Source organism: Pezoporus occidentalis, unplaced genomic scaffold (genome assembly GCF_034315485.1).
Source record: "Pezoporus occidentalis ecotype Australia unplaced genomic scaffold, CSIRO_AGI_Poc_V1 ctg12, whole genome shotgun sequence".
Classification (NCBI taxonomy): Eukaryota; Metazoa; Chordata; class Aves; order Psittaciformes; family Psittacidae; genus Pezoporus; species Pezoporus occidentalis.
Genome location: NW_026912994.1, coordinates 6,649,560 through 6,673,223, shown reverse-complemented (window position 1 = coordinate 6,673,223; position 23,664 = coordinate 6,649,560). Strand labels below are relative to the sequence as shown.

The window sequence follows — 23,664 nt, the reverse complement described above, 5'->3', positions numbered from 1 at the left end:
CCTGTGATCTGCCAGACCCTCAGTAAAGGCGCTGGAGAAATCAGCTGGCCTCGTCTGGTATATGGCACTCAGCACCACAGACACATGAGACTAAAAATAACCGCTGGTAAGGACAATCACTGAGCTCCCTAGACAGACGGTCCCAGTGATTCACTACTACCAGAGCTAGTAGCTTTCTAATTGCTTTCTGACTGCAGGCCACCAGTGTGCTTTGCTTTAGCTGCTGCATTGTATTCTAGGTAGAAACAGTCTCTGTGTTAAAGCAGAGACTAATCAGGCACCCCTTGTGGCATGGGTCACCTCTCAGCACCACATGAGGCCTCTCTCCATTGCATTAGCTACAAGAGAAGTCCAGAAGACAATGAAACCAATGCTTTCTCTTCACACGTCACCGCCGCCCCAGCACAAACTCAGGGCTGGAGCAACAGGGGATGGAGGCCAGGCAGCTCCTGCGCACGGACACATTCCCTCTGGAGAGCACTGGCCCCAGGGCACCCCTCCCTTCCACACCATCATGCCGGGGCAGGGGGGCTCTGTTGAACACTGACAAAGTGTTTTTCAGAACCCAACTCCCCTTTCCCTCCCGCCATGTTGCGCGAATAACTAAGCCACTAGAGGGTATTTTTAGACACAAAGAAGCTAGCAGTGCAGCGGCACAGCACTGCAATTTAACTATGACTAATGTTGCTATTAAAAGTCTTGCTTTTCCCTTTTATCCTTCACTCTTACATCTTCAGAGATGCAACATTTTGTCAGTGCATAGCTTCCCACACAGCAGTCCTACAATGTAATTACAAAGTGTTTGAGCGGCCAAAGCACTGATTAGCTGGTGACTTTTATAAAAGGGAGAGAGAGGTTGTGGCAAGAGGTTTTAAAGAGCTGCTTTCACCTGCTACCAGAACACACACAAAAACCAGCTCACTCCAGACGAGAGGAGAGGGCAAGGCTCTGTGGGGCATGGGAAGAAAGGAGAAATGTATGGCTTATTTGTACTGAGGATTGATTGAAATTCAGTGAAAACCCATGCTATCCTTCAGGCTCATGCAGCCACTGTAAAACAAATCAAAACACCTCTCTCAGAAACAAACCTTGCTAATGTAGGAATCTTTTGTTGATGAACCATTAACCAAGCTATCTCCTTGTCCTACCATGTCCAGCTACATCCACACAGACATAAGCTAGCAGATCCCTGCCAGCAAAGGGATGTGGGAAATGCCACTGGGCTTTCTTCCGCCCTAACCTTTACAGGATTTGGAGGGAGAAGGAAGATTTGTATTGCATTTAGTTTTCTCATTAGATTAAGAGCATGACAAGTTTTCCTGCCACCCCTTTGTTTAAGCCTCAAAGCCAAGCTCCACAACGGTATGCATGGACCTAACCTCTTTCTGTAATCTCTGGAAAATCAGGCACCTAAATAAAACTTGGGAGTGCTTAGTTGTGGATCTTGGCTCAAGCCCCTCCTGCCAATGATTCCAAAAAAGCCTGACTTTGCATCAAGCCTGAGATATCAAGCAAAGCTATCAGTGAAAGACACTTTAATTCTAAGAAAAACAGGATTTCTTTGCACTAATCTAGGTTCTCATTACTTTGCAAACTAGAGAAAATTTTAGGTCAGTAAACAAGTACAGCTGGAAAAAATCCTGAAGAGGAAACAAATGCAAAAAACCATAGGAGGTCAGGATCGCAATAGAGAGCACAACGGCACAGCCATGCTGCTCACCTGAGGAACCTGCCTTGTGAGCGACACTCATGGAGGCTCTGTGACATAAGTAATGCTCTCCCCTTAGTACAGGGCAGATAGGGGCCAGGAATACTTGCAGCTTGGAGGACTTTGATGCTAGAAATTGGGGACCTGTCTCAGCTCTGATAATTCAGCTCCACTCTAGCAATTTTCCCTCCATAAAAAAATATCCAGAAGTCAGGGATATAACAAAAAAGAAAGAAAAAGAAAAGCAGACAATTTCCCCTCCTATTCGCCAATAAAATAAAATCCCTTCAGTCCTAGGAAAAGGAGCAGAACACCAGGGTGTTATAGTACAGTGAAAAGCCATGCACTGTTGATGGTTAGCCCATTGGTTTGTGCTGTCAAACACAATTTACCCCTCTTAATAGAACTAAAATCTTGCCTGAGTGAAGAACTGGACAAGGGAAGGTCTGATGAAATGGCAACTCTGAGCCTGCATATGCACTACTGAGAACAGGACCTGAAAGAAAGGATGTGATCCATTTGGGCAGCTGAGATTCAATTTTGGATTGCCACACAAGCTTGAGGTCACTCATATAAAGAGAAATAACCACAATAGGGGAAGGGAAATTGGATTGTACAGTCAATTCCAGCTCATTCTGCATTGAAATGCGAAAATGCTGCTGGAAGACATTATCTCTCAGAACAGAGAGACTCTGAAAGCATGCAGGTACTAATGAATATTGAAGAGGAAGGTAGGGCACTGCTGTACAGGTGAAAGTCCTAATTTAAAAAGTGATTCAACAAGTACTAATGTTACACTGAAAATAATGCACAACCTCCAGCCATTTGCATGACAAATACACTAAATAAAACCTCTACTTTGCAATAAGAGCTGATCACAAACAGAAGAGTAATATTTCTCCTTTTTTGGCTTCTTACCCTATATTACGGCCATGGAAATTTGCTTAGATAATTGCTGTTGTGTTGTGAGATGAAAAAGCCTATGAGGTCTTAAAGTTCTGATTTTTCAATTTGTAATAAAAGCCTTTGTATCATTTTGAAGTACATTAAGATGCTTCTGAAGTAAAAGACAACATCTTCAGGCAACTTTATGTTGTGAGCCCATTTATGTAACATTTCGGTGATTTATTAGTCTATTAAAAACGTACAGTTTCCAGAGGTAATTTTTCCCCTGCTTGAGAAAAAACCCAAACACTTAGGGGCATCTAGATTGGTTTTGAAGAAGGCTAAGAAACAGGTAAGCAAGCTGCACATATGTAGAGCGGCAGAAAATCTTCTTTTCTTCATAAGAATAACTCGAGATTTGTCTCATATGTTCTCTCAGGAACCTGCAAGAAGTTGAATTCCACACAGCAGTGTAGCTACCAGAAGTTAAGGATTTTAAGAAGAAACATAAACTTGATAAATTAGTAGCAAAACAGATGTCTGTCAGCAGAGTACTTGCGAAGGGACCCTGGTTCCCATGACCTTAGATTCTATTGGGAAGGAACACCATCTCGCACTGGCCAAGTCTTCATGGAGCATCAAAGTGAAGAATTGGAACTCTTGTTTATTACAGCTGAAGAAACTTGGAAAGCCAAGCTGGCTGCATTGGCAGTTCCAGGATCAACTTCTAGTCCATGGAGAATTTTATTGTGGAAGATAATAATGACAGCAAAAGAAAATAAAACACGATCAAGCTGCTCAGAAAGAGCCTGCTGGCCACTGTCAAAGCCAGAGATGGAGAGGCCAAAACAGGGAAGGAAAATCTCACATGAAAAGAGGAAGAAAAAAGAGTCACTTATCATGTAACAGCACAGCAAATGAGCAAAAGTCATGTTTATGCTGATATCCTGGGGTGAACACCTGCTTTCCAACTTTGTGTGTAATGAACCACTGGTATGTAAAACACGTGCTCTCCTAGCCCACATCCAAGTGGGAAACAAAACGAACAATGCTAACATCTTCTCTGTGTCTTAAAATATCATCTAAAGGATCTGCAAAAGTGCCTTGCTTGTGCATATGTGTAAAAGTGCTTCCTGGAGCGAAGTGTGTACAGAAGTAAGGTAACAACCATTAACCACGGGCTGGGTAAACCCATTGCTTAAAAAACTCTGACTTGAAACACCAAAATCTTCAATGACAGAAGTAGGCTGCAGCTACTGGGAGCTGCTGGCATCAAACAGGTAGCTGACAAGAAAGAAGTACCTGTCCCCTAAACAGCCCATCTCATAATGAGATGCTGTCAGCAGGGGCTAATTCGGAACATTATAAAAGGGGTAATCAGAAAGGTACTGGAGCTGCTGTCAGTATGTGGAAGCAACCTAAGCCTGTAGAAGCCAGTGGGTGACAAACAGCTGTGTGCCTTGAAATCTGTCTGGTTGCAAGTCAGCCAGCTCAAATACTTCAGAGCTCTGGGTGTGCCACAGCTCTTGCTCAGTGTTTGCATAGCACCAGCAGAGCTGGTGTGTTGGTGGGACTCTGCACGGCTGGCAGTGCGCTGAGATGTTGCTGCTGGTGGCCAAGCAGCATAAACAGGCTCCAGGACAGCTCTTCACCACGTTTCCAAGTCCTTTATGGCTATGACCAAAAGCTTTCACCATTTGTTGTTAATTAACTGCCAATCACATTAACTGCTGATACCAGTTTACAAACTAATGACACTCAGAAGCATTCTCACATGCAATGGACACGCCAAGTATAACCAGGCATCTCTGAGTACCATTTTCCTGCTCAAGGAACCCAAGCCTTCCTATTAGTACTGTTATTTCTGGCTTGTAATTCTCATTGCTGGTAATCAAGCCAGACCAATGGGATGCTGTGCTTATGAACTAAGCTCCCTCTGAAAGTGTCATAAGCCCAAGGGAAGCCCTGTGATTGAGTTGTTCAAATATAACCTCAAGCTTCTTTCACTCGGAACAGTTTGTTACTCTTATTAAAGCTTAATTTTCCAAGCTTAACTTTCAAAACTCAAAAAGACATGAAAGGTGCAAGTCTTGTCAAGAGCACCCACATTCAACTGTTGAAAATGGTACAGAAAAGATAATTAAAGTGAGGCAAATCATCTGCCTGACATAATCCATTACCCCACTGTTTCTTCTGCAGGAAACATAATGCTACTGAGGTACTTCATTCCAGGCTCTGAGGAACAAAGCTGGGTTTGGGCTTAGGAGCCTGAATCTGAATGTGTTCTACAATCAGACACTGCTAGACTGGAAGGATCCCCAAAACAATCCCCAAATACAATCCACTAGCATCAACATTTTAATAGGAATACCTGTGAGTGAAAAAGATGAGCACATCACCTTTCCCAAAGTGCTGACTGCCAATTTACTGCAGACTGTGAAGAATTAATGTCTTTGGGTTTCACACAATGTATTTCTTTGCCGACCAAAACCAGTTACAATAAAGAGCTCACCGAATATTGGAAGCTCTGTACACTCATCTGAGAAAGGCTGATAAAATTCTATATATTTATGGCTTTTACTTCCTCCCCAGGACATTTTGCCTCAATGATATTCTGCTTCTGATTATCTGCCTACCCAAACACGCATATGCAGCAGGGGCCAGTACAGAGGCAACACCACAGGAAGCTGACAGGGAAGAAATGAATGGTCAGTGTTTCGTTCCACATTGGAAAATGTGTTCTTATTATATCAATATGAGAGTGCCTGCAGGGGACTTAATAGACATGCAGATCCACAGAATGATTACTTCTCACTGAGCTAAAGAGATGCCAACCCTAACATCTGTTTGCAGTTCATTCTGTCTTATCAAAGGCTTTTTCTGTAACCCTTATCACATAGTGTGGAAAGGATGGATAACAAAACATGCTCTGTTAGTTGAAAAAACACATTGCTGATCGAGTTATCTTAGGCAAAGAAGCCACAGTACTTACCTTTACACAGGAGTAAATGACTGAAACAAACACCACTGTGGTCAGGATCAGGAAACAGGTCAGGTAAAAACCCAGCATAAATGTGGAGCTGAAATCAAGGAGATTATTATTATTATTATATTTTTTAATAAATGCACATCACACAGAATAGCTACAGCTCTGCTCTCCAGAACATGACATTTGTACAAGACATGACACACCATACAGGCTTTCCAATTAGGACAGCAGAAGGAGACGCGAGGTGCCTTGAATACCAACAGATACTCTGTCCTATTTAGAATTACTCATGCAGGCTGCAGAGCAGAGAATACTGCATCTTTTATAGCAATCAACTTCCTGCTGAGCTGACAGCAGAGGGACTGAGAAATATTTAATGTGCTCGAGGAGCTGATAGAACAACTTGTTACGACAGGTCAGCCACTGGCTGGCTGTGGGCAGGCTATGGGCAGGAGACCCCTGGGAAGGAAAGTGTGCTGAGTGTTGCAGTGTAGCCAAGTGGGAATAGTCTGAATGGGAATAGCTACCTGTCCTTGCCATGCATAGGAAATGTCTGTGCTGCCCCATCCTCCGTTCTCTGTCTTGTACATGGGATAGGAGTAAGCATGGCATAAGGACAGTCAGGGAAAATAGCATGGCCAGCTTGAGAGGTTCCTGTTCCTCCCGACTTTGAAGTACGAACAGGACACCAGGGCCAACTTTGTACTATGCATTTTCACCTGTTTTGATCATGAAGATACTCAACAACAATTTCCCAGTGACTGGTCTCAGTGTGACAGGACAGGCCCCCTCCCAGGAGTTAGCCTTGTCCATAATTTAAAGGAAGTATTCCTGCAAGATGACATTGAAGCCAATCACACCAAAGCCAGCTGGTCTCTGTGTTCTCTCATGACTACTAAGATAATTGTACTTGCTAATTCATTATTTGAGCCTTTGTGAAATTCATTGAAGCTATTACTCTTTATCATCATAAATTATCACTGCCATTTTGTCTTTAGTTTCAGATTCAATTTCCACGGTGTGTTTTTCATGAAGCTGTGACGGTGACACATATTCACCTGTGGTTTCAGTTGCTGCTTTACTGATACCTTCAATAAAAGACCCAAATGATGCAACTGAAATATAATGAAAAACAAACCAAAAGGTGAAGGAAAGTATACCTGACCTGAAGTTAAAACACAGAATTTTATTTACTCTTGAACCAAATCATCTTTCAGATAGGCTAGGCTGCCTAAGGACACTTCAGAAGTTACCAAAACCCCACCCTTATGGGTGGTGTGGAAAGAGACAGCAGCATGACATTTACACCACGCTGCCTTAAGTGATTGACTCCTGCGTAATACAAAGGAGTCAGCCATATGGTTGCCAGAGATCAGAAATCGTCAAGTTGTCATTTAAATGTTAAACTGGGTTTTAGATAGACAGCTTAGTGGCTGCTTAGGGAGTTTGATGAGCAACATAAAGGCTGGTAGAGGGCCTCTGCACATGCAAAGTCACAACAGCAGTATCCAGAGATACAAAGTGCAAGCTCTTGCTAAATCAATTACTCTTGAAGAATATTTTTGGATGTAATTAATAATGCATTAATTGTTGTGACTGATCTAGTTTCAACTTTGAGCCTCTTTCAGCTTCGGTTAGTTTCCCAAAGTGGATCTGTCTGTTTATACAGTGCATTTGTACTAGTGTTATTTTGTTGATTTAATCTTTCTGAGAGCAGAAGTGAATGACCTCTTACCTAGGACAGTGAATAACCTCAAACATCAGACTATGAGTTGTTTCTGTGACCTTCTGAATATCTGATCTCAACAGTACAAATCAATCTCTATTCTGAAAAGATCTGTGGTGTGAACAGAAGTAGAAAGCAGTTGTAATGGCATAAAATAGTGTTGGAGCTCTCTTTAAACATTCTTTCTCTTCTTGTAATGAAGATGAATTTGGAGCATTTTCAGAGCTTCTGTGATCTTTTTCTCCAGATTTAAAATTACTAACTCCGTATTTATTTCCAGCACAGCAGTGCTTAGTGAATGATGTATTATTGCTACTGAAGCAGAGCACAGGAAATACCAACATGCTTTAATTTTAAGGGATTTTTTATAAACTTTTTGAGAAGAAATACTACGTCTGCAGGGCTCACTGCTGGAAAAGATCTAGTGGGTTACTCTCTGCCTTTCAAACAAAGGATTTCACTGGAGTGGTCCAAAAGCACTGTGCCCAACAGTCCTGAGGAGCTTACGCTACTCTTGCCTGGGGAAAGAAATTATTGCAACCCTTAAACCTGGAGTGAGCTACTCGAAGCTTGGGCTTGTGTAGCTTGACTCCCTCTCTACCTTTTTTCTTGCATTGCTGCTCTGAGTCCAGAAGAATGAAAGTATGAATGGTTATGCCTCATTTGTTAAGCAGACTCTGAGACCTCAGTACTCTGAACTGTGATGGGTTTTACACCTCCCTGTCCCACTGCATACAGATAAGAGGGCAGCTTAGCCTCATGTTGTGAACACCTACTATGCCTTAGTACGCAATCCTTCCTACTTAGGGATATTTGTTTTCCACAGGCTTATAAATGTGCTGAACTGAATTTCCTCAGATGGAGGTGAATGGTAAGAGAAATCACACTGGGAAAAGAGAAATCCTCACGTGCTAGCGAAGAGGTTTTAATCTGCACTAGAAACAAGTGAAAACAATAAGCACCATGCATCACTTGACCATGAATTATTAAAGGATTTTTCTCTTCCCCTTGGTGCTCTAAATTCTCAAGAAAAAAAAAAAACAAAACAACAAAGAAAAGTAGGCCAGAATAGAAGAGGAGAGCAGATGGGAGCAAAGGGATGAAAAGGTACTCACTGTGGCACAATTATGATTTGAACAAAGCAGATGAAGAGGAAGACTAGGGAGGCACAAGCCACGTAGGCTCCAAACCTGTCATCCACCTGCTTGGAGTACTGCAAAAGATGCAAACAGGGTTATGTTAATGGGAAATTTGGCTGGCTGCCGCTTCTTCACAAAAACTTCTTGCTTATCTTCTGTTCAGGTCCTTGGAAAGCAGTGCTGGTAAGAAACAGCTAACATTACAAACTCCCCTTCTCCCTGGGCAGGCTATAATGGCTTGAACAGACCCAAAGACCAGGGAACAAACCCACACAGCTGGGTGGTGAGAGGAGTTACTGTGTGCCCCTCGCACAAGAGGAACAGAAATGTATTAGCTGCCAACAGCATTCTAGGTTACCACTGTCAGACCTAAACTTCTTCCATGGAAAGTTTCCTCCAGCAGGAATGAATATTGCTAATGAGAAAACCTTGTATTTGTGCAGACAGCTTGGCTTGTTCTAATGATAGTGCGAGGATGCTGCGGTTTTCACACAGTTACTGCTTCCAACTACTTGTCAACATATTGGTCACATGGGAGCTGCATCCGATTCCCAAAGATGCTTTATTTAGCCTGAAGCATGGTTCTCAGTACAGATGGTCTCAATGTTTGAACCACAAAATAAAAGGTGATTAGAACAGGTGAACCACTAATTTCCCTAGCAGTTTTCAGCTATAAAATTGAAGGGAAGGAGTGGGGGGAAATTACATGCTTCAGCTTTTATCCAGACCCCTTATTGCTTAAAATGGTCTCCCAAAAATGACCAGATTGCATCCTAATTAGGGCACCCCTAATGAGCCCTGTGGGACAAAGGGCAGGGAAAAGCCCATCCAGAGGTGATTTGGAGCTCAGGCAAGCTGAGGCAGGTTTCTCCAGTGATTTGAGGGAAATAAGAGGTGACTGCAATCTCAATTTCAGATGCCTCAAAGTCAGAGAAACAAATCTGGCTTATTCTGGATTCTCTTTACAGCTCATCACTGCATATTCATGTGTGTCTGACAGAAATGGCTTGGGTTTCCTGCCGAGTGCTTCCTTCAGATGACTGTGACTTTCTAGGGACATGTACATCAAGGTTCCCGTGAAGATGCATGGATTTTCTAAGACCACAAGCCCACCTCCAACACTTAAAACCTAGCTTTACCTATAGATATATAAGCATGACCTTATGCAGGAGAATAAAAACTCCTAACAAGACTGAATGATGCACTGCAATGAGTTTTAGACAACATCACCTTTTTCTCCAAGTCAGGCTCCCTGAATGTTAAGAGGAACTTGCGCACATGCTCAGAGCGTAACCGATCAATACTTCTGGCATCGATGGCACGGCCCAGAAACTCATCCACTTCATCTTCTGGGTTCATACTTTCCTGCGTATTCCTGAAGATGTCACAAAAAGGGAGCATAAGAGGACAAGATAATTTCCCCCTCTTCACCATATGTTATCATTTCACTGTATAACAAGCTGGAGGTTAGTGGCATTTTGCTCATGACAGCTTCAAGTTAGAAAACAGATTATGAGCTAAGAGGAAAATTGTATCTGCTCTATGGCTCATTGCCAGTCCTGAGACCACTAGTGAAAGGATTTGATTTACTTGGCCTTCTTCTGTGCTACATCCTTTTTCTTGCCTTGCAGTCTCTTTACTGTCCATTCTCTAAAACCATAGTCTCCTTCTATGAGTCCTCTAACTTATTTTTCTCCACACCTGCTCTGCTGTTATAGCTGTTAGTACCTGAACTGGCAAAATGATTTACGCAACCAGTCATATTTCTTGCTTCCCAACAGCATTTTCTGTGAAAATTTTTGAACTTGAGCAACAATCCGCTTTTGAGAAAAAAATTTTACAGAACAAACCTGTAGGAAAATAATGTGGCCTGACTCCCCACTGCCTCCCTTTCATGCAGTTATGTCTGAGTATAAAGCATAAACCAGGCAAAATTTTCTGTTTACAAGATATTTATATTTACTTAACTAAAGGAAAGGTTGAAAACGGTAGCAAAATGAAGAAAAAAACAAAAACCAAATTAGATTCTGCTTTCTAAAATTGTGGAACAAGATTTTGATATTGCTTAACACCTTTAGTATCAGTGCATTTCTGATGCTCAGCTACAGCTTCAGGAAAATGAGGCTGATTTTCAAAAACTGTTGAAAAAAATGACACTGAAAACTTAATCACCCTGAGGTATTTTGCACTGAGGATGAGGAAACCTGAAGCACCTCCCCAAACTCTTTAGCTATTTTAAAATCTAACAGGGTTTTTGTGACTCGATGCTGTTAATTTAATGGCCTGCCTTACAACTAGCTATAGACAGAAATTAAAAGCTAATCTTGAAGTGCTGTTTTTCTGCTTTGCTTGCATGATTGCCAAGGTTATCCACAGGATATGCCAATAGTTATCCACTGGAATACAGCCCTCACGTGCGGCATATGCCAGTGAATAACTATTTCTATGCGCTAACCTCATGACGGCAGAGCAACATATGGCTCATGCTGTGTGGCCTTCACCTTAGGCACTCTGGTGAAAAAATCCCAAGGTCTGACAAGTGGGATGAAAAGCTACACTGCTTTAGTTTCTCAGTTTTATCTGTACTGTGTAACAGTGCATAATGCACACTGTCTTGCAGCCAGCGGGCCCTTACAAGTATGACTGTGCTGCAAGCGGAGATTGCTCAATACAGCTTACAAACCAGAATGTGACTCTGTTTGAAAAGTTAAAGGTCCATTTCCAAAAGAAAGGCTCTTCCAAAGCTTTCTGCAAAACTGCACCAGATTTTCAGGAGCCCTCTGTACCCCAAAGCTACCATGCACCTCTTGCCAAAGGAAAAATAAATCAAGTCCATCTGCTCATTTCCATTCCACCCCCCTTTGTTCCAGCCAGTGAGCTGAATGTGTCTATACCTCAACTGGCTCATGATGACACACAACAGCAGTATCTATTTAGTGACCCTATGGCAATGGCAAACCTAGTTTGTCTCAAGTTTTTATCTATAGTTTAGCCAATCTTAATATTTCAGTGGGGTTGGACAAAAGTTTTTTTTTATTTTGGGGCTCTAGAATTATTTAATTTCTTCAACTTCAGTATTCCGCTTTGAAATTGAAAGTGGTTTTGCCCCTAAAAGGACAGGACATTCAATTTAGTTCTAGATGCTTCCTTAGAGGAAGCACATCTGCTTGAGCATTCAAGATGATGCTGCTTATTTTCATTCAGTCCTCATAATGTTTTCTGGACTGATAAAAATGAGCAAGGAAATCATTAGGCTTCCTATTTACAGAATGTCTTCCAAGATCCTGTGAGTTATTTACACATTTGGGTCATTCACATTTAGTCATTACATACCATGTATGAGAGATGCAATACGTTTTCCCGTAGAACTGAAGGAAGAGTTGGCCCAGCATCTTGGTGAACCTCAGTTAAATTTCAAGTACCAGTCTAAAAGTGTCACCCAGGAAGAGAGAGAGGAGACTGCCTGCTCAGGCTTTGGTCTTGGCTGTCTCCAGTTTTATAATAGGTCATTACACTGCTGAGGGTCTCTAATACTACAACTCCTGTGATTGCAGATTATGTAGAAATACCCCTGCAGGTTTTAAATTGCTTTGCTAGGTATTTGCAGTGAGGCGTTCACCTTCATGTAGACTACAAGAAAGCTTAGTTGCCTTGCATATACCTAGCTGGTCAGGTGACTTTTGCAGTCAGCTGTACCCAATCTAAAGTACTATAGTAATTTGTTTTTGTAATTTGTAAGTTTAGGTACATCTGCATGATTTTAAATTGAAATACAAAATTTCCCCATGCCTGTAAGTCAGAGCAAGGATTTCAGGCCACCCTGAAATTCCAAAAACACCTCTTAAAAGCACTGCTGAGATTTCTCCAAATGCAGCCACACAAGATTGTTGTAAGGGACAGGAACATCGTGAAGAAAGCTTGGAGCAACTTTAGCGCTCTGCGTGCAAATGTGAAAGCTAGCAGTTAACCCAGCGATGCTGGCTTCAGAGTAATCCAAAAACGTTCTGCTGATTTAATTACTTTCTACAAATGAAGAGTGTGACCACTGCCAAAACTACATGTATGCCATAATTTTAAACGCTTTGTGCCTAGTTTCAATAGCTAAATCTGCATTTAGGCACCTAAATGTCAGGTCTTGTTTCCAGATGTGTGTGGTGCCTACGTCTTCCTTTGAAAGAAGTACTGATGCTCAGTGTTTCTGCATGTGAAGGCACTGGGTTGAGCACTTGACAAGGTTTAGGTATCTGATTTTAACCAATATCAACATGAACATTTTCTGCCAGAGACGTTGTTGTATTTTTTTTGCCAAATCTTTGTTCTTAAATTAAACAGATTTCTGGATCAAGGGAATCTGAGGCAAGTAGCAGCTTCTTTTGGTGCTGAACAGATATGCAAAAATTCTGCAAACTGTATAATAAGATAGCATCGCACTGAGTCAGCACTGTAAATACACAGCTTTTAGCTATTGGACTTAACAACTCAAACTGCAGGACAGAGAAGAGACATTCAAACTTACACAGGTGAAGTTTAGATTGGATATAAGGAAGAAGTTCTTCACTGTGAGGGTGGTGAGGCACGGGAATGGGTTGCCCAGGGAAACTGTGAATGCTCCATCCTTGGCAGTGCTCAAGGCCAGGGTGGACAGAGCCTTGCGTGACATGGTTTAGTGTGAGGTGCCCTTGCTCACTGAAGGGGGGTTGGAACTGGATGATCTTAAGGACCTTTCCAACCTAAACTATTCTATGATTCCAGTCCTTGGAGCAACAGTGGAGATGCAGTTCCTTGACAGCTGGGTAACTGTTATGGACCAGTACTAAGGCAGTTGAAATTATGTTTTCTTCCACAAACTATGAGGAGGGATGTTATTTCATGAGGGATATCAACGATTTATGTATTTCTAAGAATTATTTTGTTGTAATCTGTTATGTCTCTTCTGTTCAAAGTATAACTAACATCAACTGAGTTCCCAGCAGCCATGGATGCAACAGGAAACCCTGGTGATTTCCCTAGACACCTTGCTGCTCACGAGAAACATCCCAGGGCGCACAGAGCTAAATGTTAACAAAATGGAGTTTGCATTAAAGGGCATGGGAAGAAGAGAAGGAGTCTTAATATTGCCATGTTCAAACTTATCATTTGCCTTTACTTTTAGGGAGTTGTTCTCAATGCTGAACCACCATAATGTGAATTTTCCCAAAGCTGGATACTTAGGGTTCACAGAAGCATTTAGCTGTCCCAGCTCACAGAAATCCACTTTGCCCTGACCAACAGCCCAAGAAAGGAGCTGATAAGAAGCAACAGCAACACAGTTTATGTATCAGTCTCCTCTACCATCACCTATCTTGTTCTAAGCAAGCTTACAATTAATGCCATTCAATAAGGCTGAAACACCTTCAGCACAGGAAACGTTTTTGCTGCTTCCAGCAGTAGAAGTTAAAAAGTGAACATGGTTTGGGCTTTTCTTCCAAAAGCAATTTTTCAAAATATCACTCTTGTTAAATCATTATTTTAGACATTTTTTAAAGTGCTATATAAAAAAAATGAAAATGCTGCTTTAATGTGGCTGCATTTTAGAGCATGAAAGTTTGAACTGACATTTTCGAAGAAGCTGTAATTTCTGAGTTCATTTTTATATATAGAAATAAGCAATATGTAACAATGATTAATATAAAATACATACAAATAAACTCAGAAACTCTCTATTTGAATACATACTTATCAGAGATATTCAAATCTTAGACATACTTTACGGGAAGATTTTGCTCTTGGGATATTTTCAAAGCAGCAAATAGCAAAGAATATTGGTGGCAAGGGGAAGAGCAGCAGAAGTAAGTTAATTATGAAAGCAAGTTAGAACCACACAAATACAAGTTTTGAGGGCAGTGGCAGTTCTGAGCACACATCACTCAATCCCGTGCCCTCAACTGGCTGTCCCTCCTGAAGACCTCCTGAAGAAACCTCTGGGGAGTCCAGGCATTATTCTTGGCTGCTGGGCATTAATTTTTGTCTTTTTTTAATATGAGAAAAAAAAACAAAACCAAATGTGCAAACATAACAGTGTATGACAGAAGTAAATTTGCTTACTTGTCCTTGGGGTCCTCAAAGCCCTGAAAGAAAGGAGAAGGACACAAGGGTTAGGAAACAGGCTGACCTTGAGAACACAAGTATCCTGAGAATGGCATTTCACAGAGGACTTTTCAGGGCACTCGTCTGTTAGGTGTGGATGCATAGCCTTATCCACCCACAACAATGCTTTGTGCTGCCATGTCATCAGGCAGATGGAGCAGCTTTAGAAAAATACATGCTTTCAGATATAAATTTGTGGAAGTGAAGATAAGGGAAATGGTTCAACTGACTGCTGGCACACTGTATTTCAGGTGTCTCCTTTCTTGCAGTCTTCATTACAAATGATACAGTAGAAATTATGCTGATATAACTGAGGTTGTATTTTACTTGAAGTGAAACTCAGAATGAAAAGATAGGTCAATTATTGTAGTCCCCAAGGTTGCACCTCTATGTCGGAACTTGGCTAAGGAAGCTGGATGTGTTTTGGTTTTCATCTTTTCAGGTGGAACCTCAAGGGGTCTCCTCTCTCCCTTCACCGCATGCACACACAAAACATATTTCCTTGAGTAAGATTTCAGAAATTATTTATAATATTTGTAATACCCAAAATGTTCACAATTGCTTCAGAGCCATTGAACTGAGTAAGTCGATGTATCTGTGGGTCATCCATAGTTTAAGTAGCTGGAAGGCCTCAGAGAAAAATAGGTACAGAGGCATATTTTATATGTTCAGCATTAACATACCTACTAGACCAAACTGCATCAAAATGGCCATTTTGCATGGGCTGAAACAAAATCTGCCCTCTGACGTCTTGGCTTAAATTTAACTGTCAGGAAAAGTTGTATGTTTGACAAGTAGGGTCAAATACTCAAGCGCGGAGTTTGTACCCTGTGTTCCAAAACATAAAACAAATGTAGCCGGGAGATAGGAAGAGTTCCTTTTGTTTTTCTCCCAGGGACCTCAGGCCAAAACTGCGAGAGCAGTTTGAGGATATTCCAGCTGCTGGATCTGCAGCTGCTACCAGGCTGGGGGCAGCAAACTGAGATCTATCCTGACTGCAAGAAAGCAAAAATCCTTGGGAAAATGTCTTCTACAGCTGCACTGTCCAACACCATCAGAAAGAAGAATATTGACCAAATACTAAACAAGAACAGATTTTCCCCTTGCAACTAGTTAGCAATATGGTAATACAGTGAGAAGCAGAGGTAAAGCTAACAAAGTCTCCCTGAACAGCATCAGCTCTGCAAGAGGGAAAAAGCGGGTTTTGTTACTCAGGCCAACAGCCAGGGCTGTGACTCACTGACAGAGCGACTTCCATTCTTACATACTCTGTTTCAGACTAAAACCACAGTTCTAAATAGAAATTGTTAAGTCCAACTTTACCCACCAGAAATAAAGGAAATCTCTCAGTCCCATGTAACAACCACCAGCACATCCAGTGGGAAGAAGGAAATGGAATGTTGATTTCAAAGTTAGCATGCCCACTTATCCAAGCCAAGAAACCCCATGTACTTTTTGATTTCACATTAAGGAGTGGTGAAGTGATCATTCAACTGTTGTTGTGTGGCTTTGTTTTTTGTTTTTTGTTTTTTTTTACCTTTAATCATTTTACAGTTGTCAGGAATATCTGATTTATTTATTTATTTATTTATCCTCTAAGCAATCCTACAACACAGTGCCAAAACTGAGAGCTCACTGATTAATCATGGAGACAAAATGCTCACTAATTTGTCTGGTGTCATAGTCAGTTAGGCTGAGAAAAAAAAAGATAGTCAGATGAACATAAATAGGTACCAGCCAAAAAATAAGGGGAAGGAATGGATGAGAAAACAGCCAGTACTCGCTTATTAGACATCAAGTTCACATTTTCAAGCATAGCCACATGGGAACTGGATGACTGACTGCAGAGGGAAAATCCCCTAAAATAGTCTGGTTTTCATGGACAGCATTCATCCCACTGAAACCCTGAAACTAGACACAGATCTCATACTCCTGCCTTCCAGGTGCACGTTTGAAGATAGATATCAACCAAAACACCTTAGCAAGCATATCCTTAAACAAATTCCCCAATATTCAAGTGTGGAAAAATACATAGGCTGCATATTTCACTGGTCATTTATATAGGCATTCCTCGATTAACATGGAATTTGACTCTCCCCTGCTTCTCTCCCCCAGCAAAACTGTTATAAGGAAAGTTTCTAAAATAATACAGAATTAATTGACCTAGCTGTTCAATTTAAAATTCTAATTTGTGCTTGAAACCCTGGAAATAATTAATGCCTGTAGCTCGAATTGAATTGGTATTTCGAAGCTAAAACACAAAAAGGGCACATTTCAGGTAAAGCAAAAAAGGAAAAGATGATTACATTTTCTTTCCTGGATCTTCACTTAACAAGGCTAAATATTTAAGAGTGACTTGAACTTTAATTAGAGAGAATCAGCTTAAAATTAAATGTAGTAGGAACCTGTTTAAGTTAAGCAAATTAAATGATTCACTTCAAACGCTCCTCTTTAAGATGAAAGGTTCTTCAAGCAGAATTGCCAAAAATGGAGTTGTTGTGGAGAAAGGTTGGCAAGATTATTTTAGGAAAAAAAAAGAAACAAACCTCAAACACAGCTTCTTAAATGCCGGTCATTTATTACAGGAGATCTTTCTTATTTGCACTATCTTTGCCAGGATACAGAGCAAATATACCTCTAGGATCTGACTGTGACCAGAGATTTTCTTCCCTATCTACTAAGTCATCCATGTTTCAATCACATACCAAGAAGACTTTTAAATGGAGGAGATGACCGCACACACAGGGCCATGCAGCCCACCCTATTTTGAGTTGGGAGGGAATTTTTCCCCTGGGTTTTAGTTAATGTGTTTTCACCTCCTCCTACTTTGTGGACACGCTTCGTCCACTGAAAAATCTGCACTTCAACGATTTCCTTCCCCTTGCATGAGGCTTGGGCACTAAAGACACGTTGGTCTTTTTTCTTCCTCGCAGCTGGCAAACAGTTAAGTTCCTTTAGGACTCAGATGCCTTGCTCTAATTCAAGCCTTTTGGGTCTTAAGGCTGCTCGCATGAATTGCTATGGTCTGTGTTCCACACAGGATAAACACTAAACACAATCAATCCTGCAGGAATGTGATCTACATGGATTTGCTTTCATTCCTAAAAGACTAACACACTCATGTTGTAACAGACATTCAAGCTCAAGCGGGAAAGTGAAATAACAGGGACTGGTGCTGCGAGTGTGTCTATAAAGCCACTCTCCAGCATCCCTGGGCAGCTGGGCTGGGGCTGTACCCAGCCTGTTCTGGTATAAAGAAGATTTAGAGCTGTACAAAGACATGTCAAGACTGGAATTTCTGCACACATGTCTAAAGAAATGTCAGAAAAAAACAGCTGATAAAAATGAGGTGACTGTTTTTTAGGAGAGGGGGATGAAGAGGGTAGGAAGAGAAAACAGCCAGTTCCTGGAGTTAAGTATATAAATCCCTTTTGTTTACTTATGGATTTGGGTCCAGCAGACTGAAGCAGTACCAATGGCTTTCTAGGGTGCTCGGGTGTTACGAAGAAAAGGCTAGGAATTGTCATCAGTGATGAAAATGGCAAAAGTGGTGATGGCTACCAGAATCATAGAGATTCACAGGAATTCAAGAATAGCTCCATAATCATGATGATGAAGTAGCTCTTGTTAAGGCCAAAATTCCTTTTCTGTAGAAGGGAATGTAAAGCAGGAGATAGGTCTTATGGCAGTGCAGTTCTAATGGACTGCTGCATATACGTCCTCCTACAATTTTTATTCAGTCTCGTTTCAAATATCCCTGATACTGGAGTTTTTCCCCTTCCCTCAGAAGGCTGCATTATTCTGCCATCAGATTGCAAATGTAAAGGTAATAGCATTTAATAATTGCTCTGAGACTAAGACAGCTCCCTCTCTGATTTCAGGAATATTAACCCAAACTTAGCTGAATCAACTCCCTTAATGGCACAAATACCAAAGAACAGTCCTACTCTTTCTTCTTTTCTACATGAGATTCTTAAAACCCCATAATTTTTATGACAGGTCAGGTGGCTCTGAATTTACAAGCATTTACTTTTAATGACTATCCTCAGTGGGAGTAGACATGTGCAGGAGGAAAAAAGAGGGAATTTTATGTTACTGCATCTGTCCCTAAGGCTTACTATTTTATGGGGGATATTTTATGAATATCTATTGTGCTAAAAGCTCATATGACTGCCATCTCTCTGCTTGACTTCTAAATTAACTAAGCTCTTTTCTTTGAAGATTAAAACTGATTCCTTAAATAGAATGATAAAGTGTTTGTCAAAGCCATGACAAGCTGACTGTTATACCATAATGCTTCAAATCAAGAACCATTAGAAATAATAATTCTAACTTTGAGAACATTAGCTGCAATTATTAACATATTGTAAATATGCAAAGAAAAGTGGAATAGATTTTACATCCTTTTAACTTTTAATTTAGTTCCAAAAATAAGACAGGAGAGTAGCTGATGAGCTCTGTGACCTTCTTAATGGCAACATGGCTGGAAGCATGGATTCCACCTTAAAAACTTCAGTGGTAACTCCAGCAAAGACTATAAGAGCAAAAATCATAGGGAAACTAATTTTTCTTGCCCTTTTTCCATCTCTAGAAGAAGGCTGAAATCAGACTTACATCGTGTTAAAGCAGAAATTGAAAGAACTTTAGAGTTAGGGAGAAAATGAGCTTTGTAAGAGGTCAGGCCAGCTTGAAAAGCAAAAGTGCTTCACAGAGACAGTGACCATGGGAAACAGAAAAGGAGAGTGACAGGCTGAATGTGGATGTAGTTAAAAAATCTGGTTTGGCCCTACCACAAAACTAATTATTCACATCTGTTTTCAGCAGTGTTATACATTCTGCCTTTGTCCCCATGGTCAATGAGACAAGGCTACAAAGACAGATACCGTCAGGTGTAAAAGCCGAAACAAAACTGCAGGACTTCAAAACACTCAAGCCAGAAATAACATTATTTTTATACCACTGTCCAGAAAGAACTGGCACAGAAAATACTAAGCCTGATAGGAAGGATATTTAACAAGCATCTAAGTCCAGAACAACAAACTGGCAGAAAAACACTTTATGAAACAGATTATATGATGAGTGTGCCTGCTATAGCTGGAGCACAGACTAATAAGCTCCAAAAAGGAAAGCTGAAGTGCTTCCTTTCTGCAGCCCACCCCACTTGATAAATACACTTTCATTCCTCTGCACTGCTCACAGATGGTGAAACCCGCTACTTCGTTCTACTCAGAATGATTTCGTACACAGCCCCCAGCTGGTATACTGGACCTGGCCAAACACATTAGTTTATCTGGCCCATCAGATTTATATCTATGGAACATAAGTGGTTGATTTTGAAATAGGTTTTCCCCTTTACTTTCAATTAACTTCTGGCTCTGAACTCACACCTCTGAGAAGTGCAGGTTACTCACACATCCCTGTTTTCTGTTAACTCTGAATTTAAATTACTTCAGTTCAAATGTCATGTTTTCAAGTGAAATCATAGAATAGTTAGGGTTGGAAAGGACCTTAAGATCATCTAGTTCCAACCCCCCTGCCATGGGCAGGGACACATCACACTAAACTGTGTCATTCAAGGCTCTGTCCTTGGTACATGGTACATGGTTCTGCTCCTCATGCCTGAACAGTTACCAGAACATGCGAAACAGAAAAAGACATACAAATAAGTAGTTCTAGAAATACTGAGATTTGGTTCCTGGCTTCCTAATCTCTGTCCTTTCATCTCTACGCTCTGAATTATGACATTCACAACAAACTTGTACAGAAACTACTGTCAAATAGCCTTCTAATCAGCTGCAGGCCTAACCAGCCTTAACTGAAATCACCCACTGGTGCTGACCAGAGCTACTCACCCTCTCTGAAAACAAGGCCCAAACCTGCTGACTTCATCCTTTTGTTATTAAAGCTTCATGTCTGGTTTAGGAAGCTTTGGAAATCGTTCCGGTCAGTGCCACAACTCCACCAGTGCAACACTGCCATGAACATGAAAGGAAATGTTTCTGTGAATAAAGGGGAGTTGATATCTTTATTTATTCACGCTTAACTTTTTAAATTTTTTTTTTGGTGGAAAAATGATCAGTGCAAGACTTCCAAGGAAATATTAAACTCCACTTTAGTTTCACAAAAGCATCTGCAGATTAGCTGCTGCATCTCGCTGGCTCTTATCCGTCTTTTAAAGAATTCAATCAAGAATGACTGCAAGCCCTGATCAACCAGAATTAAAGTTTGCACATGAGAATAAAAAACTGTATGAAGCCTGTGACAATTTGAGCAATGCACAGTGTTTTATATGGCTCCCACACTCTTATATGAGATCACACGGAACATGTGAATCAGGCAAATCCTCTTTTCAGAAGCACCAAAGCAATTATACAGCATAACTGCAGGATAGGATTCCTCCCCTTGCTGTTTGTGAGCTATCTAAACCAAATTGGCTATATAAATCCCAGACTAGACTAACAATTTCCTCCCAGGTCTATAGCAATATGTGGAGATTACAGCAGAGAAGATTGCTCGAGGGTTTCTCCCTGCTTGATTATGAGTTCAGGACATTCTGCATACTACAATAGCAGCAAAAAATAGTGGGTTGAATTCTTCTCCATTGGGTGCCCCTGTCCAGCTCTGCTGACGTCAGTGTTGCCGTTACCAGATTTAGCAGATGATTGCTGGAAAAGAGGATAATGATGACCTTAAGTTAAATGAAACCTTTAGAAGGAAGGCAAACCCTTGGTGCCTCATCCATGGCCTCAAATTCACTCTCTCTGATAGGGCTGCACTATTGACTGATGAAAACCTGCTGTACTGAGTTTTACTTTTTAATCACTTCTAATGTTTAAGCAGCAGAGTTGGCACAGAACCAGCTATAGTGTGCATTCCTCTGTTGCACCTGTTCCCTGACACTGATTTTAGAGTAACAAGAACATCTATTGTAAGTGCAACTTGGAGACAAAGGGAGGAAGTGAGCTGTATTTGCGATGCAATATGAAGAGAATTGCTTGATTTAGGACAAGGTGAACAGGATAAAGAATTATATTCTATGGTTGAATGACCGGACTTGTAGATGACTGTTTTTTCATTAGAAAGCTAACACCAAGCAATAAATATTATGTAGAAGACTATGCAGAGCTCTGAGCAGCCCCACAAGGAATCAGGCAGTGCCTACCTGAAAGAAGAGCTTGTTCTTTACTGCAGTAGCCATATCCCAGATGCATTTTTTAAACCTTCTCTCACATTTTTAACATCTGCATGCAGTCATATTTCCTACACATATATAATCCTATTTGATTTTATTTTGACTTTTTCTCTGTAAATAACATGGACTTCATACACAATTTCTCTGCAAATTAAATGCTTCATTAGTTGTACTCAGACTCATGAGAGAAGGAAGCATGGTCAGACTGAAATCAGTATTACAGATCTTCAGGGTTTCCTCTTTCTGTTCCTAAACTTCCTAATGTTAAACCTTTCCAGCAGCTGAAAAAATAAAAGGAAATATGCCAGGCATCTACAACCGGGCTCAGCAGTTCCGTTAGCCACTCTGCTCACATTTGATTGTAAAGACTCAGAAGTACCTGCTTCTGACCATCTAAACCTTCCCCCAAGTACGTATCTCTGTAACAAGCAAAGCAGCTCAGTCCCACTAGCCAGTGTAAAATAAATATGACAGTGTATGGCAGCCTTAAGATGCAACAGCAGGGCTTTCCACAGCTGAGCAGATCTCATGACACAACTAATGCTGTTTTTTTTTCCTGGGCAGCATTAGGCTGTGCCGACAAACATCTTTTGAGCAGCACTAATAAAGCCCCAGTAGGAGTTCTGGGTTTGGTGTGGGCACCGATGATGAAAGATAAGATTTCATCATCTTACTGATGAAATGGCAAGTGCTCAGAGGGGAAGAATAACCACTGGGCTTGAAAGCACCAACTAGGGAACAAACTTGATGAGGGAATCAGACCTTTGCAGAGACATGGTAATAGTCTTCAAATACAGAGAAGATAACTGTAAAGGAGAGAAAATTAAACTGTCCTCTATCTACTGTGAATAGCTCATGCATCACTGTGTTTTAAAACTGAAGTGAGGGAATGTGAAGTGAAACATCAACGAAAATAAACTGCTGAAAAGGATGTCCAGCAAGACTGTGGGATTTCCAGCCTTTGAGTTTTTTAAACAAGGGTAAATGCAGTTATAACTGGCTCCCTTACAATGGGTGAGAACAATGCTTCAAAGTTCTGTGCAACCTAGATTGGAAACTTCGTAAAATCTTTTCATCTATCTCATATTATTATATTCTTAATTTCCTAATAAATAAAATGTTTTCAGGAAAATAAATAAAATGTTTTCAGGAAAATAAGGAATTTCACAAGCTGCTTATACAGCCTATTCCTTGCATCTGAGCTTTTTCTTCACTTTAATCTTCCTTGCAGCAAATTAAGATGATTATTTTTAATCCTGCCATTTGCTGTCATGGAGGATGATTTATTACTATTTTCTGTCCCTACAAGGCTTCATGTATTTGAAGACTTTTGTTTCTAACCAGTCATCTCCCTTCTAGACTAAATAAACCAAATACTTCAACACTTCTTCACAGGTCACACTGCTGAAACTCTCCTAATTTGTAATTTTCTTCACTGGACTATGTTCAATTCATCCACATTCTCCTGAAGGATTGTATTCACAAACTGGATGTGGTTTTCCCACTACAACCTTAATGCTGAGCATGGTGAAAGATGCAAGAGAATCATTTGTCATCTAGAACAGACCTGTAATTTTCATAGAATCATAGAACAGTTAGGGTTGCAAAGGACCTTAAGATCATCCAGTTCCAACCCCCCTGCCATGGGCAGGGACACCTCACACTAAACCATCTCACCCAAGGCCTCCTCCAACCTGGCCTTGAACACCGCCAGGGATGGAGCATTCACAGCTTCCCTGGGCAGCCCATTCCAGTGCCTCACCACCCTTACAGTAAATAACTTCTTCCTTATATCCAATCTAAACTTCCCCTGTTTAAGTTTTAACCCGTTACCCCTTGTCCTGTCACTACAGTCCCTAATGAAGAGTCCCTCCCCAGCATCCCTATAGGCCCCCTTCA

General features: G+C 41.0%; 1 protein-coding gene across 1 annotated transcript in view; it reads right to left on the bottom strand.

The window, feature by feature from the left end:
* ADCY5 (adenylate cyclase 5) overlaps window positions 1–23,664 on the bottom strand; it is a 221,261-nt gene that overhangs the window by 17,884 nt on the left and 179,713 nt on the right. The window contains exons 9-12 of the mRNA XM_062607077.1: window positions 14,532–14,554; window positions 9,678–9,822; window positions 8,424–8,521; window positions 5,586–5,673 (exon numbers count right to left, since the gene is read on the bottom strand). Coding sequence (XP_062463061.1) covers window positions 5,586–5,673; window positions 8,424–8,521; window positions 9,678–9,822; window positions 14,532–14,554 — 354 coding nt within the window. The remainder of the gene's footprint in view (window positions 1–5,585; window positions 5,674–8,423; window positions 8,522–9,677; window positions 9,823–14,531; window positions 14,555–23,664) is intronic.